The sequence below is a fragment of the Caretta caretta genome, chromosome 15 (genome assembly GCF_965140235.1).
Source record: "Caretta caretta isolate rCarCar2 chromosome 15, rCarCar1.hap1, whole genome shotgun sequence".
NCBI classification, from domain to species: domain Eukaryota; kingdom Metazoa; phylum Chordata; order Testudines; family Cheloniidae; genus Caretta; species Caretta caretta.
In genome coordinates this window covers 11,473,824-11,491,126 of record NC_134220.1, presented here as the reverse complement: position 1 = coordinate 11,491,126, position 17,303 = coordinate 11,473,824, and the positions used below count along the sequence as shown (strand labels likewise).

At 47.9% G+C, this 17,303-nt stretch overlaps 1 protein-coding gene across 6 annotated transcripts in view; it reads right to left on the bottom strand.

Annotated features, from left to right (window-relative positions):
• Positions 1-886: 886 nt before the first annotated feature.
• Positions 887-17,303, bottom strand: part of LIMK2 (LIM domain kinase 2) — a 43,087-nt gene continuing 26,670 nt past the window's right edge. For all 6 annotated transcript variants that reach the window (XM_048822005.2, XM_075120231.1, XM_075120232.1 and 3 more), the window contains 10 exons: positions 16,449-16,645; positions 15,451-15,637; positions 11,984-12,070; positions 11,018-11,149; positions 10,643-10,699; positions 10,367-10,432; positions 9,241-9,415; positions 6,518-6,573; positions 3,303-3,460; positions 887-2,941 (listed from right to left, as the gene is read on the bottom strand). In XM_048822005.2, coding sequence (XP_048677962.1) covers positions 2,785-2,941; positions 3,303-3,460; positions 6,518-6,573; positions 9,241-9,415; positions 10,367-10,432; positions 10,643-10,699; positions 11,018-11,149; positions 11,984-12,070; positions 15,451-15,637; positions 16,449-16,645 — 1,272 coding nt within the window. In that variant the 3' untranslated portion in view covers positions 887-2,784. The remainder of the gene's footprint in view (positions 2,942-3,302; positions 3,461-6,517; positions 6,574-9,240; positions 9,416-10,366; positions 10,433-10,642; positions 10,700-11,017; positions 11,150-11,983; positions 12,071-15,450; positions 15,638-16,448; positions 16,646-17,303) is intronic.

The window sequence follows — 17,303 nt, the reverse complement described above, 5'->3', positions numbered from 1 at the left end:
CCTGCGTGGGCTCCAGTTGAAGTAGCAGCTCACTGAGGAAACGTGATCAGCTCAGCCTGCCTTTCTGAACACGTTTCAGCTCCTTGAGGGTATTTAGCTGCACCAGCAGGCTAACAGCATTACTCAAACCTGGGAAAGGCCCCCCCTACCCCAAACTGCAAAGCAGTGAAAGGAGGGAATAAGCAAGACCATTATAGTTCACCCTTGGCTCTATTTAGAGCTACAGCCCCATCCAGGACACACACAAAGCCACAATCTCCTCAGCAATTCAGAGCAGAACACGTCTTCACCTATAGCTAACACCATGGGATGTTGACTCTGGACATGCTGGCCAAGTCTAGCAGCAGAGTGGAGCGGAGCATTCCTAAAAAAGCAGCTGTCTAGTCACCAGCCCAGAACAAGCTACTGTGACGAAGGAGGCTGGGCCTGGGGAGAGATGATCTAATTATTCCTTTTCTGCTCTGAAGGAAGTGGATTTTGCTTTACTTCCTGCTCAGAGGCAGCTCCGTTCCTCTGGCTCTTGCTTTGGAAAGGCTGGTATAAAGGCACAGTCAGGAGGTTACAGTGGCTGGCATGGATTAAGAGCAGGCAGCACAGCTAGAGTTCAGGTGATTTCAAAACTGGCAAATGCTGGGCCGGACAGGAACTGCTGTCACTGCCACCTGTTCCATGACCCGAGCTAAATGCAGTTCTGTTGCAGATTTGGGCATAGGTCAGGCCTCCGAGCCTAACTTTCTATATAGTCCTTGTCAAGTCAGTCTGCAGCTACCAGTTAGATGTCCCTGGTGATGCACTGCTGCAGTCCTGCAACAGCTGAGTGAGGGGCCCCATTCTGTGGCAGCCTCATGTTTTTGATAAGCTCCAAAAGCAGACAAACAGCCTGACATCCCTAGGATATATTTATTGCTTTTAATTTAGTCAACAAACATTGCAGTGTGCAATCACACTGAGTTAAGACTCCCCACCCACACATCACCCTCCCTTGAGTTTCCTCATCCTACTAAGTAGTAGGAAGAAAGTCCTGTAACAATCAGAATGCCTGAATCCCCCAGATCCAACTGGCAACTCCCGCACCGGCTCACAGTACAGGACTTCTCTGTTTCTAAAACCACCACCACACAAAGTTAAACACAACCAACTTAAGACTGACATGAGGGCTGGTCCCATGTAATTTCTATGGTCAGGCTTTCACACATTCTCAACTCCTTAGGGAACAGAGGAACAAACATTCCTCACTATTAGATATAGGGCTGCAAAGGAGAGCAGAGACTGAATCCAGTTTTATCAAGAGGGCATGGAACTCAAAGTGGACTCAGCAGCCAGCCTCTGACTGGCTAACACCAGCCACATATTACTGGGGAAGCTGTTTCCTTCCTCCAACATTTCCCTCTAATGCCCCAGTGAATATGCTGCCTCCTTCCCTCAGCACGCATGGATGACTGGAGAAGGACTCTGTTTGGAGAATGTGACCAAGTTCTATGTCAGGGGCTCCAGAACAGATAACTGAGTGGCAAAGCCACTCATGGGACTCCCCTCCACTGTAGGTCTTGCTGGAGAAGGGCAGTAATAACTACTGAATTACAAATACTCCAACTAGTACACGCAGAGGATGGAACACATGAGACTCCAATTCACCAGCAACTGTCCTTGAGTAACGGTTATAGTGTGCCCTCAAATTCCTTCCATTCCATCTGTCCATCTCAAACAAACACTCACCTAGTCCAAGCCACATGCCTCAGCCTGGAGCTATTCAGCTCTCCACAAGGTATATTCTGCCACTGTTATGAGGCATGTATCTCACTGCACCAGGCCAAATGCCCAGAAACGGGCACAAGCTCTTGGGGGACAAGTCTCCCATTTATACAGCACATCAGGATCAGAGTGCTGGTGTGTCCTCCTCCCTGATCTGAGGTTCCAGCCTGGGGGACTGGTTGTGTGGAGTCAGTAGCTGAAGGTGTTTGTAGAGTTAAAAGCATATCTGAGAGCCACTCAGTCTCCCCCTTCTTACCCTCTGGACTCAGATCACAGCCTCATTCACATCAAAAGGGGGAGCAAAGCCCAGTTTTCACTGGCTGTAGTGTTTCCGAACAGGGCCTGGGTGGGTGGAACTACACTGACCAGGACACATGCTACCCACAGACATGATACCATAACCATTTTGTTCAAGCTCGACTCAGTTCCTAGAGCTTCTCCCACCCTGACTAGGGAGCCAAGTTCCCAACCCCTAGACAGCTCAGGAACTCCCCCCTTCACATGTAGAAAAGCAATGGTGTCCCTGACTGAGCCCTTTGCCAGGTGCCTGGTTTTCCCAGTTCTAGTGTATTCCAGCTCTTCCAAGGAGAGTGCAGTCACTAAAAAGTCAGGGACAAGTGATTCCAGGAAAGCAGTTCATAACAAAGACTTCCTATAGTGATTCCCTTCCTGGCAGATAGGCCAGGACTATTTCACAGCTTACAGTCACATGTCAAGTTCTAAGGCACCACAGTGATATAAGGCCAGACAGGCCCCAGAGAATTGTGTTTTCCCCTTTGTGTTGAGCAGCTCTCTTTGGTGCAGCAGGCAGGAAACAGCCCTTTTCACTTGCAAAATACGTCATAAATCTACAGTGAACCCAGGAGATCAAACGGACATGGCGGTTTAAGTTTCATGCGGGAGGGAGAGGTGATGCGCCAACTATGCAGATGGTGCCCTTTGAATGCCCTGTAGGAGGCTGAAGTACATCTCCCCTCCACACCACTCCTAGGGGGTCCCATGAAAAGTAGCACGGATCGCAGGATGGGCCGCCTAGGTTGTGCTTTCAGGTAGTTTGTCACGGCTCAGCCCATACTGCATGCTCACATTGTGGTCCAGCTCCTCCAGCTCGGAAGGGAGGGGGATGCCCAGTTCTCCCAGGTAGAGAGAGAGGGCTTCAAAGGAATCCTCCAGCTTTGAAAACGGGGGCCTAGAAAGAAGTGATAACACAAGTGAGTGGGGAGCAAATCTAGAGAGATGGGTCAGTAGGACAGCAGCGGACTAGCTCTGGGACAGTGATGGGGAAAGGAAGAGAGCAGCAAAAAACACTCCCCCCTGAAGTGAGGACGCAGCAACCGAAGTGCCCTGGATATTAGCACATGCCTGCCATCCCCCTCTGACCCACTTTGCAGAGCAACACCTTCCCAGCGGGGGCAGGAGGAGAGGGCACTCTCCAGCCCTCGAGAGAAGCAAAGATACAAACTGGACACACAAGAGAACCACAAATTAGACCCATGCCTCACACAGGGGCTTCACCAGCATTTCACTCCCCAATCAGCCTGAAACCTTACCTGCTCTCTGGTTCCAGCCTGCAGCAAATGGCAGCCAGAGGGAAGAAGGCTGGAGGGCAATCAGCAGGAACAAACTTCTCCCAGAACAGCTTTACATTGAGGCCAAAATCCAGTGTGCGAGGGAGGCAGTCAGGGTCAGCATACACCTGCCCGATAATCTAGAGGGGAAAGAACTGCTCAGGTACAGCGATTGTAGCACCAGGGACAGCATCTGAGGGCTAACAGGAGGGGGTTGCTCAGTCTCTAGAGCTAGGTTGAGCTCACTGGAAACATAATTAGTGTCTGATTACAGGGCAGGGGGAGAAGAGCTAGAATTGTACCAGTCCCCATCTACAGAAGCCTTGATCTTCCTTCATGGAACAAGCCCAACACCATTTAATATAGGCAAACCTCACAGGCAGTACAGGGGCTGGCCCTAGAAGTCTCTCCTTGCTATAGCAGAGGAAATCCAAGCCCTAGGGTATTGCTGCAAGGGGTACAACACAACCTTAGCTTTTAATGCAGACTGTGCAGTGTCCTAGCCACTATCAGTCCATGCACTGAAGCAGGAAGCAATTCCTCTGCTCCCAGGGTATTAACACATTCTAGCATGCACACACCCCTCCATGATGTCATTATGCTATCAAAAAACCCCTCCCCCAACACAGCTCACATGCCAGGGAGCTGGGGGAGGGCAAGCAGGGATTTGCAGCGAGCTCTGAAGTACATTGCAGGAGCAACAGTGTCTTCAGTACTGAGGAGGGAGGGAAAGAAATAGTGCAAACACATTATTATGGGGACCCAATCGAAAACCTCAGAAGGGAAACCCAAGCAGAGGAAAGAAATGGGGGAGAAGACTGTAGAACACACAGGACACTACTTCGGTTCTCTCCCTCTAACTGAAGGGCTCCTTACACTGAAGACATTTTGCATTGAATTATAACAGTCATCCTGGATACAGAAGGCCACCAGTCAAAGCCTAGGAATGTAATTGCCTGACTGGTTCAGACCTGTGGTCAATCTGGTCTAGAATCCCATCTCTGACAGTGGCCAACAGCAGATAGTTCAGAGGAATGTGCAACAAACCCCAGAACAGGGAGATGTGTGATAATCTGCTCCCACAAAGGTCTCAGCCTAATCCCTAACACCTAGATTGATTTAAAACATGAGGTTTTATTTCTCTTCCAATACTCTGTTACAATACTTTATGCTAACCGGATGTTCTTGTTATCCATATAAATACAGTCCCTCTTTGAATACTGCCAAGTTGACGACCACAACCACATCATCATGTGGCAAGTAGTTCCACAGTCTAACTATACATTGTGTAGAAAATTATTTGTATCACTTGAGTTTGTTACCTTTCAATTTCATTGAATGTTCCCGTGTGTGTGTGTGTGTGTGTGTGTGTGTGTGTGAGAGAGAGAGATAGGAGGAAGAAAACCTCTCTATCATATATATTCTATAGTGTTTCCTCTTATGTGTCTCCTTTCTAAGGTAAACAAACTAGATCTTTTCAATCCCTCTCTATAAAAATTTCTAGGCCCCTATTCATTCTTGCTACTGTTCTCTGAACCCCATCTGCAATTTTGCACTAACCTTCAAGATGGGTTGCCAGCTGTGTTCCCTCTAAGCTGCGCAGTCGCACGGCCACCCAGAAGTGAATCAAGTGCTGTGCACTTGATTAGCAGAGCCATGCACAGCAGCGCTTGTTCAGGGGCCCTTCCCCCTGCTGCTCTGCAGCCTTGTTGCTCCTGCCCTCTCCCTTGGAGCCCCTGGCCAGCTGCTCCCAGGACCCTCCTGCTTGCTGTGCAAAGCAGGGAGGTTGGGGGTACATAGAGTGCTGATGTCAGGGTGTCCCCCTCCCCCCAGCCCCTGTACCCCATCTCTGCAGAGCAGGGACAGGTCTCAGGAGCAGGAGAGCTCAGCTGCTGCGGTCTGAGCCTTCTGGTGAGTGCCTTAAAGAGACAGAGCGCAGTGTCTCAGACCTCCCCAGCAGCCAGCACACACGCACTGTCTCTGACACACACTTCCCAACACATACTTAGTTCTTGGTACTTCCTGCAATGCACATATATGTTCTCTGTAATTTTATTCTTTCCAAGTGCTGTTATTTTAGTTTGACTGGTCTGTGCATTTCATAAATTTTATTTCTCTCTCAGGCTTAAAATTAATTCTTTGAGAAGTGAGTTTTAAAATTCCTAACCTGCCCTGGCTGGAGTAATTATCCCTATGGTAACTTAACAAATATAAACACACACACACACACACACCCCATCTAGGTTTTTGTTCCTACTGGTGACGCACACCTCACTATTGGTGCGCATAACAAAATTCATTCCACACATGGACGGAAAAAATGAGAGGGAACACTGGTTACCAGTGCAGAACTCTGGGTGAGGCTGCACCATTCATGCATAGGACATTTTTTCCATATTCGCCACCCAAGCATTAAGAGGAAAACTCCAATTCTGGTCTCCCTGCCAGCCCTGATTGCTTTCACTTCTATACACGCTGGGTACTTTAAAAGGCTGTGCTTTCCTTTTGGAACAGTCTGGTGATGCAAGGGAAGGAGGTGGGGAGATGTTTTAGGCACACAGGATATTGGTTCTATGATCTGCATCAGACATTCATATCATGGAGAAAAGAGATGGCCTATTCTCTACACACAGCAGGAGTGGGGCAGAGAAGTCTGGCTGTGCAGCCAGACCAGACAGATTCCTTCCAGAAACGGGATCTGTGAAATAAGCCCCACTTTTCACCTTCAGACAGATTTTGACCACCTTGCTAATGTCCAATCCCACTCTTACAAAAGGCCCTGAATTATTATGGCTAGTTACAAGCTAGGTAACCAGGGTTCAGGAGGAGGGAGAAGGAATCTCAACTCTAAGCTCCCATGTTGCTGGAAGATGTCACCTAAATTCCAAGATTTTTGCACTAGAGCCAGATTGTCTCCTTCCCAGCACCAGCTCTAAGTTTAAGGAGGGAACTGCACCAACAGAGCAATAAGTGCCTTCTTCCCTCCCACCTCCTCACTTGTGGGCGTGAGATGGGCATGCAAAGTGTAACTCCCCAGACTCTAGTCCTAGCCACAGTACATCTGAGTCAGGAACCCCAGACTCAGCTGCACAGAGCTGCCTTCTGTTGTGTATGGAGAGGAAGAGGTAGGACCCTGGTGATGTTTGACAGGCCTCTTGCTCAGACCCCCTGGACACCCTAGTGCAGCCTGGACTTACCTCACAGAGAACTATCCCAAACGAGAAGATGTCCACAGTCTCATCGTAACTCTGCCCTGCAGGAAATACAAGACAGGCGACTTTGTGAGCTGGGGGGTTCCTAGCACAGTCAGGCCGAATAGCATCCCATGATGCAGCAGCCTCTATGCCAGCACCAGGAAGGAGTGCAGAGTCCCAATCCAGGCCCAGGCAGCCTAGCGGGCCAGCGAGTGCTCCGAAGTGGAGTCAAGCAAAGCCGTGCTCAGCCAAGTAAAATGTGACTTTTTTCTCAGCGGCATCCTGGTAAGGGTGGGGGAAGAGGTTTCCCTGCCTGCACAGATGCACCCAGGACCATTTTACAAGGCTAGATTGGTTCCCCAGGCAGAGCTGGGGTTAGTCACTGATGTGGGGGAGCACGAGGGTTTCTAGCATGGCAAAGTAGCAATTCATGTACATCTAGAGCAGCTGAATCTAGTTTCAGAGCCTGATGGCTGCTCCCCTGTGCTTATTTTGCAAGGAAATGAGTGAATAAAAACCAATTATGTCTTATGTTCAATGCCCTCCTTAGCTGTTCTTTATCGTGCAGGTACAGGCTGAAGTAGCCAACAGCCCTCCCGCATTCCATGTTTCTGAAGGGATGCTCTGTGAGGGCAGAGCTCTCTGGTTTTGGCACCGCCAGCCTTTGTTGAGCATTTCTGATTAACTGTTGTGGTGCTGGCTTAAAGTAGCAGTTAATAAATTCACTTGCTGGCTCCAAACTTACTGGATGCAGCCTGGAAAGGTCAGGTGTATTCCCCACTGCAGGAATGGAAGCATGTTACTGTAAGAGTGAGGCACGAGCAGGATTCCAGGCAGCAGAATAAAGCAGTAAAGGTTCCATGGCAACTTTTGACAGACCACCACAAGTAAGTTTGTGCACCAACCATATTCCTGCCAGAGCCTGGGAAATGGGGACAGTATCTTAGCTGGATGACAGACACCATCCAACAACAGGTTGTTGGCTTCAGTTATCACAGGAGCCTCCACCATAACTGGCATTATCCACAGACTGCAGAGAAGGGAATGGGCCATGGAGTCGAAGGACTGCTTAGACGGAGGTTAGTTCAGAGAGAACAAGCAGCACAGTGGAGAGGCAGGGGTGGAAACTGCCACTGCTGTAGTCAGTCTGTGGCTAGCCAAAAAATGATCATTAAGATCAGCTTTCTTTCACTGCCATTACGCATACAAACAATTCGTTTCCATAAGGCCTATAATACAGCCCCAGTTTCAAGGGCAGAAAAGGGAGCTCAAGGGAAGAGAGAGGGTTCTATTGCAGAGTCCTAAACGGGGCCCCAGGGTTCAAGTGACTGCTGATGTCTAAACAGAGACCCTTTACCATTCACACAGATAGTCCTTTCAATGCATTTCTATGGTACGCTAAGCCAGTGCTGGCCGCAGAGGAAGCTGGATGCCCAGTTTCTGCTGCAGTGACTGCAGACTTAATAAATTAAGTACTAATGATCTCAGACAGCAGAGGGCTGAGACAGGGAAAGCAGGCCTCTGCGAGCAGACAGGATCCACATGGCTGGTCTGGCCAGGTAGAGATAGAGGCCTCCCTCCACAGCCAGGAATGGAACTGTGGCAGAGCCAAGCGAGGGTTGCATCTGGGAAGAGCTCTGGTACCCCAGGATAGGACGTCAGAGCAGACTCTTTTTTTAATATGCTACCTTGGGGACACAGCTGGCAGTTCTCTTGGCAAGTGCCAGGCACGTTATACATTAGCGTTCCTGCATCACTACTCTAATGCCTTGGAAAAGCAGGATAACACGTTGCCAGGCTCCGAAGGGCTCGACAGCACAGAGCTCAGAGGAAGAAGAGAGCAGCATTGAAAGTGGTAGCAGACAGCAGCAGGATAGGGGAGAGGATTGGGAGGGTAGAGGCCATAAAACCAGAGTCTTCCCTTTCCCAGGAGATTTCTAAGAACAGCCTGATGTTGAAGTCAGCTGGACACTACTTTATAGTGCGACCATGACCCTGTTTGCTCTTTCTGGAGGATTTAGTGGCAGTTCTAGTTGTTCACATGTTTGCCTTGCAGCCATGCCCTGGCCACAAGGAGGCCCAATTCACCAGAAGTAGCTGAGTTTGCATTCTCCCCTCACTCAGGTCCCACACAGGCAGCAGATCCAATCGGGGACACGGGTTTGCCCTTAACCCAGTGCCAGGGAAGATCTGCCCCTCAAGACATATAGCCACTGCCCTCCTCACTCTGAGTGTGGGGGGACCCACGCAACAGCTAGGATTCCCCTCTAGTCTGTCCAATACTCAACATTACAGGTTTGCCCCACAGTCCTATTGTACTTCAATTCACTGCATCCCTAAGGATGTTAGAGACACAAGACTGAAGTGAATTTCAAAGCCAGTCGTATTGTTTCAAGCCTCTTGTTCTGTTGCCTCTAATATCTGGATAGCAGCAGGTATAGGCCCATTACCCCTCCCAAAGAGTCATGACAACTCCCGGGAATGGGCTCCCCATTTCTTGCTGCTTACATTACTGGCAGCAGGGAAATTTAGCAGGGCTGACATGCAAGGGAAAGCATGTTCACCAGATGTGTTGACAAGAAAGAAACTCATGTATTAGAAGGTCTAAAGCCCAAGACAGCTAATAGATTTGATTGCTGCCAATGGCGGGAGTTTCCAGTAATCCTGTCATCCCTACACCCGTGCCTGGAGGTGGCTCCTCACCTGCCACAGTATGAGCATCTTACCATTTAACATCTCCGGCGCCATCCAGTACGGGTTCCCGACCACAGTATAGCGCTTCTTCCTATCGCTCTTGCGTAGGGTTCGCTTCTTGACAGATGGTTTTTCCAGGGTGGGCTTCTTTCTCTCTTCCATAATCAGCCGTGACAGTCCAAAATCAGCAACCACCACAGTGTTATCCTAGCCAAGGGATTTAATCACAGACAACTGATTCCCCCTCAGCTCCTCCCAGAAGTAACTCATTAGCACAGAGTGATTATATTTCCTGTCACTTATAAACTGCACATTAAATGTAATAATAGCCGCAGCTTTGCAGGCAGACAATAAGGAAGCCTCCTGCAGCTAGCTGGAAGAATGCAGTGAACATTGGAGCCCAGTAATCTCCTAGGGAGTAGGGGAAGAGGTAGAGGGAGACCAGATCAGAGAGGGTGAGTAAGGAGAGAAGACAGCCCATGAGTCCTCGTGCAGGGAAGGAGGAGTTTTAACTCCATTAACTTGCTTACATTTGCTATAATGCATTTGGCTCTCTCTATCCAGCTTATCTAATTGTACCCAGAAATCTTTCCTAGCAAACTCTCTGCTCAGATTTGACCTTGGGGTTTGCCACGCAGAGGTAGATCCAATATTCAGACTAAGGGGACATTGAGAGCCAGGGCTGGGGGAATGAAGTCCTTAGCTGAGATCTCACAGCATGTTAAAATATGGAGAGACACCCCAGGATTCTTGGGCAATGAGTGAGACAAAATGAATGACCAGAGTAGAAACAAAAGGGATGGTGGGTGCAATTGATGGACAAAGGTTAGGAGAGCCAAGTATATAGCTCCACAAAGCAACAACTAGTGGGGAAGAGGCTACAACAGAGTATAAAGGGTTTAAAAATGGGAGAGGACTTAAGGGTGGGACCAGGATTAATGGGGTGAAAGTAAAAGATTAGGTTGTTGAACTGTCATTTATTGGGACATTGAAATGAAAACTGGGATACACACTAGGTTTACAAGAAGGAATCGTCTTCATGCTGCCAGGGACAGTAACCAGAAGGCCTAGCTTGTCCATGGAAGTTAACATTACATGTAGAAGAGCAGAGAGAGGAGAGGTGAAAAGACAAAGGAAGGACCATGTTCCAGAGCTCACCAGTTTGATCAGACAGTTATGTGAATTCAGGTCTCTGTGGATGATACACATAGAGTGCAAATAGGCCTGAAAAGGAGGGACAGAAAACAGCGTTAGAGCAAGTCTCGTGAATACATCCTTTGGAGTTAACCCCTTCAAAACATTGGTATAAGCACTCAGTATTTCCCTAGCTACCACACAGCTTCTGCAGGCCATTATAACACATACTATTACATCAGCCCTCCATGCTTCAACCCAGAATCCTGAAGAAGCAGTCTCAACAGAAGATTGACTCACCATTCCTGAAGCAACTCCTTTGGCAAAGCTGACCTTCTGCTGCCAAGGAAAAGGGTCCTGCAAAACAATGACAACTCCTGAGTGATCAGGTCTCATCTCACTAGCTGGCCACCTCCTGCTAGATTGAGAAAGATGATACAGTCCTGGAGAGCAGAATGATCTATTCACAGGCCAGCTACAGCATGGGCACAAGCAGGGGAAGCTTCCCTTCACCTGGAGGAATCAGCTTCAAAGGAGAGAAGACAATCCAGCTAATTGGGCTCTTTGTGGACACTCAGAAGCAGAAAGACAGTGTTGTGTGGCCAGGGCACCTATTTCACACTGGCCAGAGAGCCATCAGGAAGCCTATACATGCTCCAGGAGGCATTTACTCACTGCATTGCGGAGGAAGTCCTTTAGAGTCCCCCCTTCAATGTATTCTGTGAGAAGGTTCAGCTTCTTGTCCTTGTACAGTACACCAATGAACTTCAGCACATTGGGGTGATCCAAACTGCGCATCACTTTCACCTGCGGAGGCAGAAACATCCCCCCGAACCCCCATGAAAGATTGGTACAGGCCTTCCTGAGATTCTCAGCAGCTTTACTTACTGGTCCCTGCACTGGGAGAGAAGGGGCACATACCTCCTGTGGAGCCCCACTGCAGCAACCAGAGGTATCAGAGGAAAGTCCATTCAAAACCCAACTTTAAGGCAATTCAATGATCATTGTTGCCCCTTTGTGTCCATTATCACTTGATTCTTGAAAGTGAGTGATCAGGCTGGAGAGCTCCTAGGCTCGTTATGGTTATGGACAAGACTTCCACACTGCAGCGAGTGTGCTCTATGACAGTTAGGGCCTCAAAAGAAGCATTTGGGATTAGGAAGAGAAGCATTAGGAAGTTACTTTTCAGATAAGCCTGACTTTGGGGAACAAGGACGGCAGCCATTCAAATTGGTTGATTTAATAATCCTCTTCTCTGGTGTAACTAAGTGGAACATCTTTCAGATCTTAGTCATTGAGTCAGCTGTTTCCTATTGATGTTTTATGCTGGAAAGCTCGCTGTACAGAATGCATCCTACAACGTTTTACACTTACATTCACTAAGCACAATTCAACCAAATAGCCTCTTAGGCTTAGAGTGCCTCTTAGACTTCCTATTCATTAATTTTCAATAAGAAGTCATTTTTGTTTTCTGAATCAGTCAGTCATGTCTAATTGTGACATACATTTTCAACCAGGTCCGTTCTTCCTCAACATGCTGCTTCCCTGCTAAGATCACTGGTATGCATTACTACCAAGGGGCAGGGAGGAGCTCTAACCCCCACACAACTGGCCTGGCCTTACTTGAGATCTTGCTCCTACCTCTGTCAAGAAAGTCTTCTGGGTTTCCTCATCGCAGCGAATCAGCTCCTTCATCACCATCACCTTCCCTGTTGCTTTGTGCGTTACCTGTTGGAAATGGACACTGTCCAGCAGGAAGGAAAGCCCTATGAAACCTATAGATGCTTTAGAGCAGGGTTTCCCAAACTGTGGGTCACATCTCCCTCCACACCTGAGCAGGGAGAAGAGAGGAAATTCAGATGGACCAGGTCCAGGGAGTTGCAGGAAACTGCCACCAAAATTCCCGCCCCCCCAAACAAGATTCTGTAAGTTGAAAGTGAGAAAATAGACACACAAAGGCCCATTGTAGTGTGGCCCTTTGAGTCCACAATACTGTTGTATCCCAAGAACCCCAGTTAGTGGTCCAATTTTAATCAGTGCAGGATCTGAATGTGTGCTGCAGGCTGCTAGAGCCTCTGCTAACAGTATTAACCCTGCACCTGCGTGTGCCTGGAACTACCTTAAACCATACAAGCACCACTGAACAAACATGAAAAGCAGGTCCCCAGGCACAGACCTTAACCAACCACTTCAGCTTGTATTCGTGAAATTACTGAGGATGGTTCCCTTTTTCATAGATCAAGAACAACTACTAAGCAATTCACACCAAGTCAACAGATATCCCTGCTGTCACGTAGCTTCCAGCAAGTGCTAGGTTTCTGATGGGCTTATTGAAAACTTGTTCTTTTGCAATGCTGTGTGGAGATGCACAACTGGAGACTGTCTAGTTGCGACAGCAAGCAGTCAAGGTTCCACATTTGGTGTGAACAGTGTACTGCAATCTCCAAGGATGGCACCAAGGTGATGACATGTGAGACAGTACCTAAAGCCTCATGGCTTCATTGTGTCTCAGTCCACCATGCTCTTAAATGCCTGAAAACCTGTGCCAGGTCCTTCATGAAAGTTGTTAAAGTCTTACCCAATGATTCCTGACTTTTTTCACATTGCTCTGTGAGGATCTGGGTGCCTTTTAACCAGCAACTCCTTTCACACCGAAATCAACCTGACTGGATTTAGAGCACGACTGCAGGTTTTCTGGAAGAACTTCTCCCGCTGTTGACTCCTTCAGTAATTCAGCTTGGGTGGCAGAGTCTACTTCGCTTACATTTCTGGGCACCTAATCTCCTCTTCTCTCAAAAGAGATGATAAATGTTCGGTCCATACAGAACAGGGTAGAAGCTTTCAACAGAACATTTGGAAATTGGTCTTAATCTCAGAGAGGAAACCAGAATAGCTTTCCTGTCTCAGACTTTGTGGGAACTGAAGAACCCACCAGAAACTCTCAGGCCCTCAACTCAGCATTGAGGAACATGAGATCCAGCTGCAGGACTATTCTCCTGGTGACCCAAAGAGAAAAGCAGTGGAACGACCAACCCCCATCATGCAAGAAACAGTGATTCAGTCAGCATTGCTGACTTGGCTATTAAAGACAAGCCTCTGTTGGGAGACGCTGGCAACTTACATTAGCCAGGAGCTCAGGTTTTTGTTTTTGTTTTGTTTTTGTTTTCTTTGGGGGTAGGGGGGCTTGAAGGAGTAATTCTGCGGTAGTGGCAGAAGCCATGGAAGTTCTCATAAATAAGAGAATGAAATGCAGAGTCCAGCTTCTCTTCAATTACAATTATAAACGAAGCATCACAACTGACTGCTGATCAAAAGTAACTAACTCCCCAGCTGAAATGCACATAGCACATCAGTAAAAACAGGCTCAGTCTCACAATGATGGGGTCCTTTTTGCACCTCTGTTTTGTGAAGCTTACTAAATAATTTCTAGTATGTTGTGGCTACAAAGCTTTACCTGCTCATGTTTAGAGTTCAAGGTCTTGGGAGACAAGTGTTGTAAAGAACATTAGGCTGGAAAGGGGCCACGAGCTCTGAGAACCTGGGAAACCGCTCTAATGGAAAGACCAGTTGTGATAAATGAAGGGGGGGGGGGGAGGGAGAAAGAAAGAGGAGAGAAGGGGTAGCTCCCTTGGATTCAGCCTTGACACCAGTGCACACTAATGCTGCATAGATTCAAAGGTGAGCAGTAGAATTCAGCGCTACTCTGATCTAGGTGGAGTGTGAAAGCTTGGAGACTCTGCCGTGGATAACAGGACCAGGCAGCAATACAGCATCCCTTCTCTTGCTTCTATACAAAGTAACACATCCAAACATTAGCAGAGTGCTGAGGAGCAGTATGCCATCACCTTCCGCAAAGAGGTTTAAGTGTCTAAAGCAGTGACAAAGGCAAGGGAAGTGAAGGGAAGTAATGAAGACATAAATGGACTCCTTAGGCTGGTATCAAACAAACTTAACAAGAACAGTGACGTTATGGAACTCACTGAGGAGATTTTATCTCCCAGTGCATGCACCAACACGAGAGGAAATGCCTCTGTGCTGTTAACCCCATGGAGATGCAGATGGCAAGACATGCTGTAGAGGAAAAGGTTTGCTTACTTGGACATGCTATTTGTCTATGAGCAGAGAAAAGAAATATGCCAATTAGTATAGTACCATATCAAAGATTGAACACTTAGTGCTATGAATCCCAGAGCACACTGGCATATTCCCAAGGCAGCACAGGAGGAGGATTGATACAACAGTGGTTAAGGAGAAACTGATTCCCACAGCATAGTAGGATAGAGATTAGGGTACTGAAGAGGTCACACTGGCCCTTGGAAGGTAGATAGCGTTCAGGAAACTGACTCAAGGGTCAGCTACAGTAATACCAGAAACCCGAGCAGACTGCAGAAACTCCAGTTACAGGGGTCGGGAGGAAATCTGTTGCTGCAGAATGCCAGGGAGGGTGCTCCTGAAGGGTCCACGCTCCATGGCGAAGATCAGACAGTTAATACAGGGAAGTGGAGAGTAGAGTTACTATTGCAAGAACTTTTTGTTCTCAAAGGGACTTGTGCACAGATGTGGTCAATCCTCGGGGGAGTAGAGTTAGACTGTTAAACAGTTTACCACAGTAACGGTCACTGGATCCCTTGTAAGTCCCAGTCTGTCTAGCACAGACTCTTGCACCGAGGGAACTCCACAATATTGAATTGGGAGATTGAGTGAGCACCTTCAGGAAGACATAATTAATGTAACAGTGAGTCTTCCTCTTGCCCCCTTGACTGAGGTGTGACCCATTCACTCTGCAGCTCTGGTTATACACAAACACCTCAGCACACTAGATGCTTGTTAGACTGGCTGCAATTTAAACAGGACAGTCAAACTCTCCAGCAGAATGTAAGCCATCTCTCCAGGATACCAGCTACACTCAAGCTGAGTGAGTACAAGAGAAGAGAGAACTGTGAATATGGTGAAACAGCCAATCAAGCCCCCAGACCAAGCATGCTACTGGGAAGGAAATAAAAGTCACTCAAGATTTTGTTGTGACGTCTGAAAGTTTCTGTAGGAGGCATATCCTCTCAGTTGGGAATTTGGCAGTAAGTTCATGGGTCATGGTTTTGCCCACTCACCTTGATAACTTGTCCAAAGAACCCTTTCCCCAGTACTTCGCCATGTGTCAGATCACAGGGCCGGAAGATCTGCTGGGAATAGCTGGAGGAGGAGTGCAGAGATTCAGAGCGACTGATGTCACGGCTCAAAATGAGAGGTTCCTTTGGGGAGCTGGGTCCAGGAGACTTGGAAATACTGTTACTTCGCCTGGAGAGTGAAACCAACAGGAGGATTAGGTCAGCTGCAAGGAAGGTATTACCCTAAATGAGTGCATGCTAGTAACCATCCAGCTCACTAGCTTCCCGCAATTCTGCGGATGTGGAAGGTGCTGCAGCATGTACCTAAATTCCTGAGTAAGCCAACAGCAATGTCAATGCTGGCCAGCCTCCACATCTCTATCCATTTGCATTCCGACTTCCACCTTACAAGGAACAACTCCTGATTGTTCTGAGCAAGGGATTCAGGTGTCAGGGAAGTGACTCTGGATGATCTGCAATTTTTGTAAGATGAAGGAAGTCGATGGGGGACAGAGGACCCCAGTATGGGGAGGGCAGGTTTTCTAACATTGAAGACCCAAGCCTCACTTAGCAGGGGCCAGTCCCTGAGGGGTAAGCTCTCATCACAGCCATCTGAGCCTGGCAGAAATCTGACTTTTCAATTTTTTATTTCAAGTGGTTAGCAGATTTAGAGCCCATAATTCAGCCTTTATTTAACAGTCTAAACACTGTTAAACAAGCCAGCCTGAAGGGGAGTCCATAGAGAATGACTGAAGGGATCTGCAGCTTCATCTCCTGGGCAATGCTTCATTGCAGGCTTGGCCATGACTCAGCCATTTGCAATTGCAAGACTGAGCATTGTACAGCCCAGGCTCCAGGGTGCGCTAAAACACACATAGCTAGAGGAGAGGTGACAGTCAGTGGTGGTATTCTCAGAGTCTAGAAAAAACAGTTTCTCAGAAGATTTGCAACTGCTGCTCTAGAAGCACTAGCTGCAGTGCAGTTTTCCTAGGGTTTGGTACCTGAGGGAGTGCCTGTGCAGTGTTCTTTCCAGATTCCCCTTAATGTCCAATGGGGAAATGGAGCGCGAGGTGGTGGTGGTTTTTATGTGGGTTGGGAGCCTAGGGTCCAGACGCAGTCTGTCTAGTCGCTGAGAGACAGGGTCATGTTCTATGAGCAGCTGAAGTGTCTGGCTTGTCCTGCGAATCAGGTCCTCCACCTGAACACAAATCCAAGAGCAGGGTAAGAGCCTTTGAAGGGGACTGTTGTAGAAACATGAAGCCACCTGGATGTCCTTCAGTAGACCACTAGAATCTACAGTGCCTCAACCAGGTCACTGTGGCTGTGTTTTAGTTACACACAATTTAAGTGTCCACCAGACCAGTCACAGTCTAGCAGCATGTAGATCTTCATTCTAGCTAGTGCCTCTTCCGCTCTGATCAGCTACAGGAGACCCAACTCACTATTTTTCTGGAATGAGGCCACATGTTACACTGAAGAAAGCAAGTCCAAGAATATGGAGATCATGCCTAACGCTGATCAATACACTTTTATAAGGGAAATGTAAAGCTATCCAGGTGTCTAAACCCAGATCTAATTATTCTGCTTTAGAAGAGAAGGCTCAAGGTATTAGCCAACATCAACAGCAGACAAAAAGTATTTGTCTAGCGACCAAAAGGGTAGCCTAATATCATGCACTGAGTGCTCAAGCATGACCTTGAAAGTGATTAGCTGTATAAAGCATTTAATATAGTAAATGAAGACAGAAAACTGGTCGCTTGCTACACCATACACAGCTTCCAGATACACTCTCAATTGACAATGCCTGGCAGCTGTCCTCTCTCAAAACGGGTCTGGCTGATGATACATGTACACTG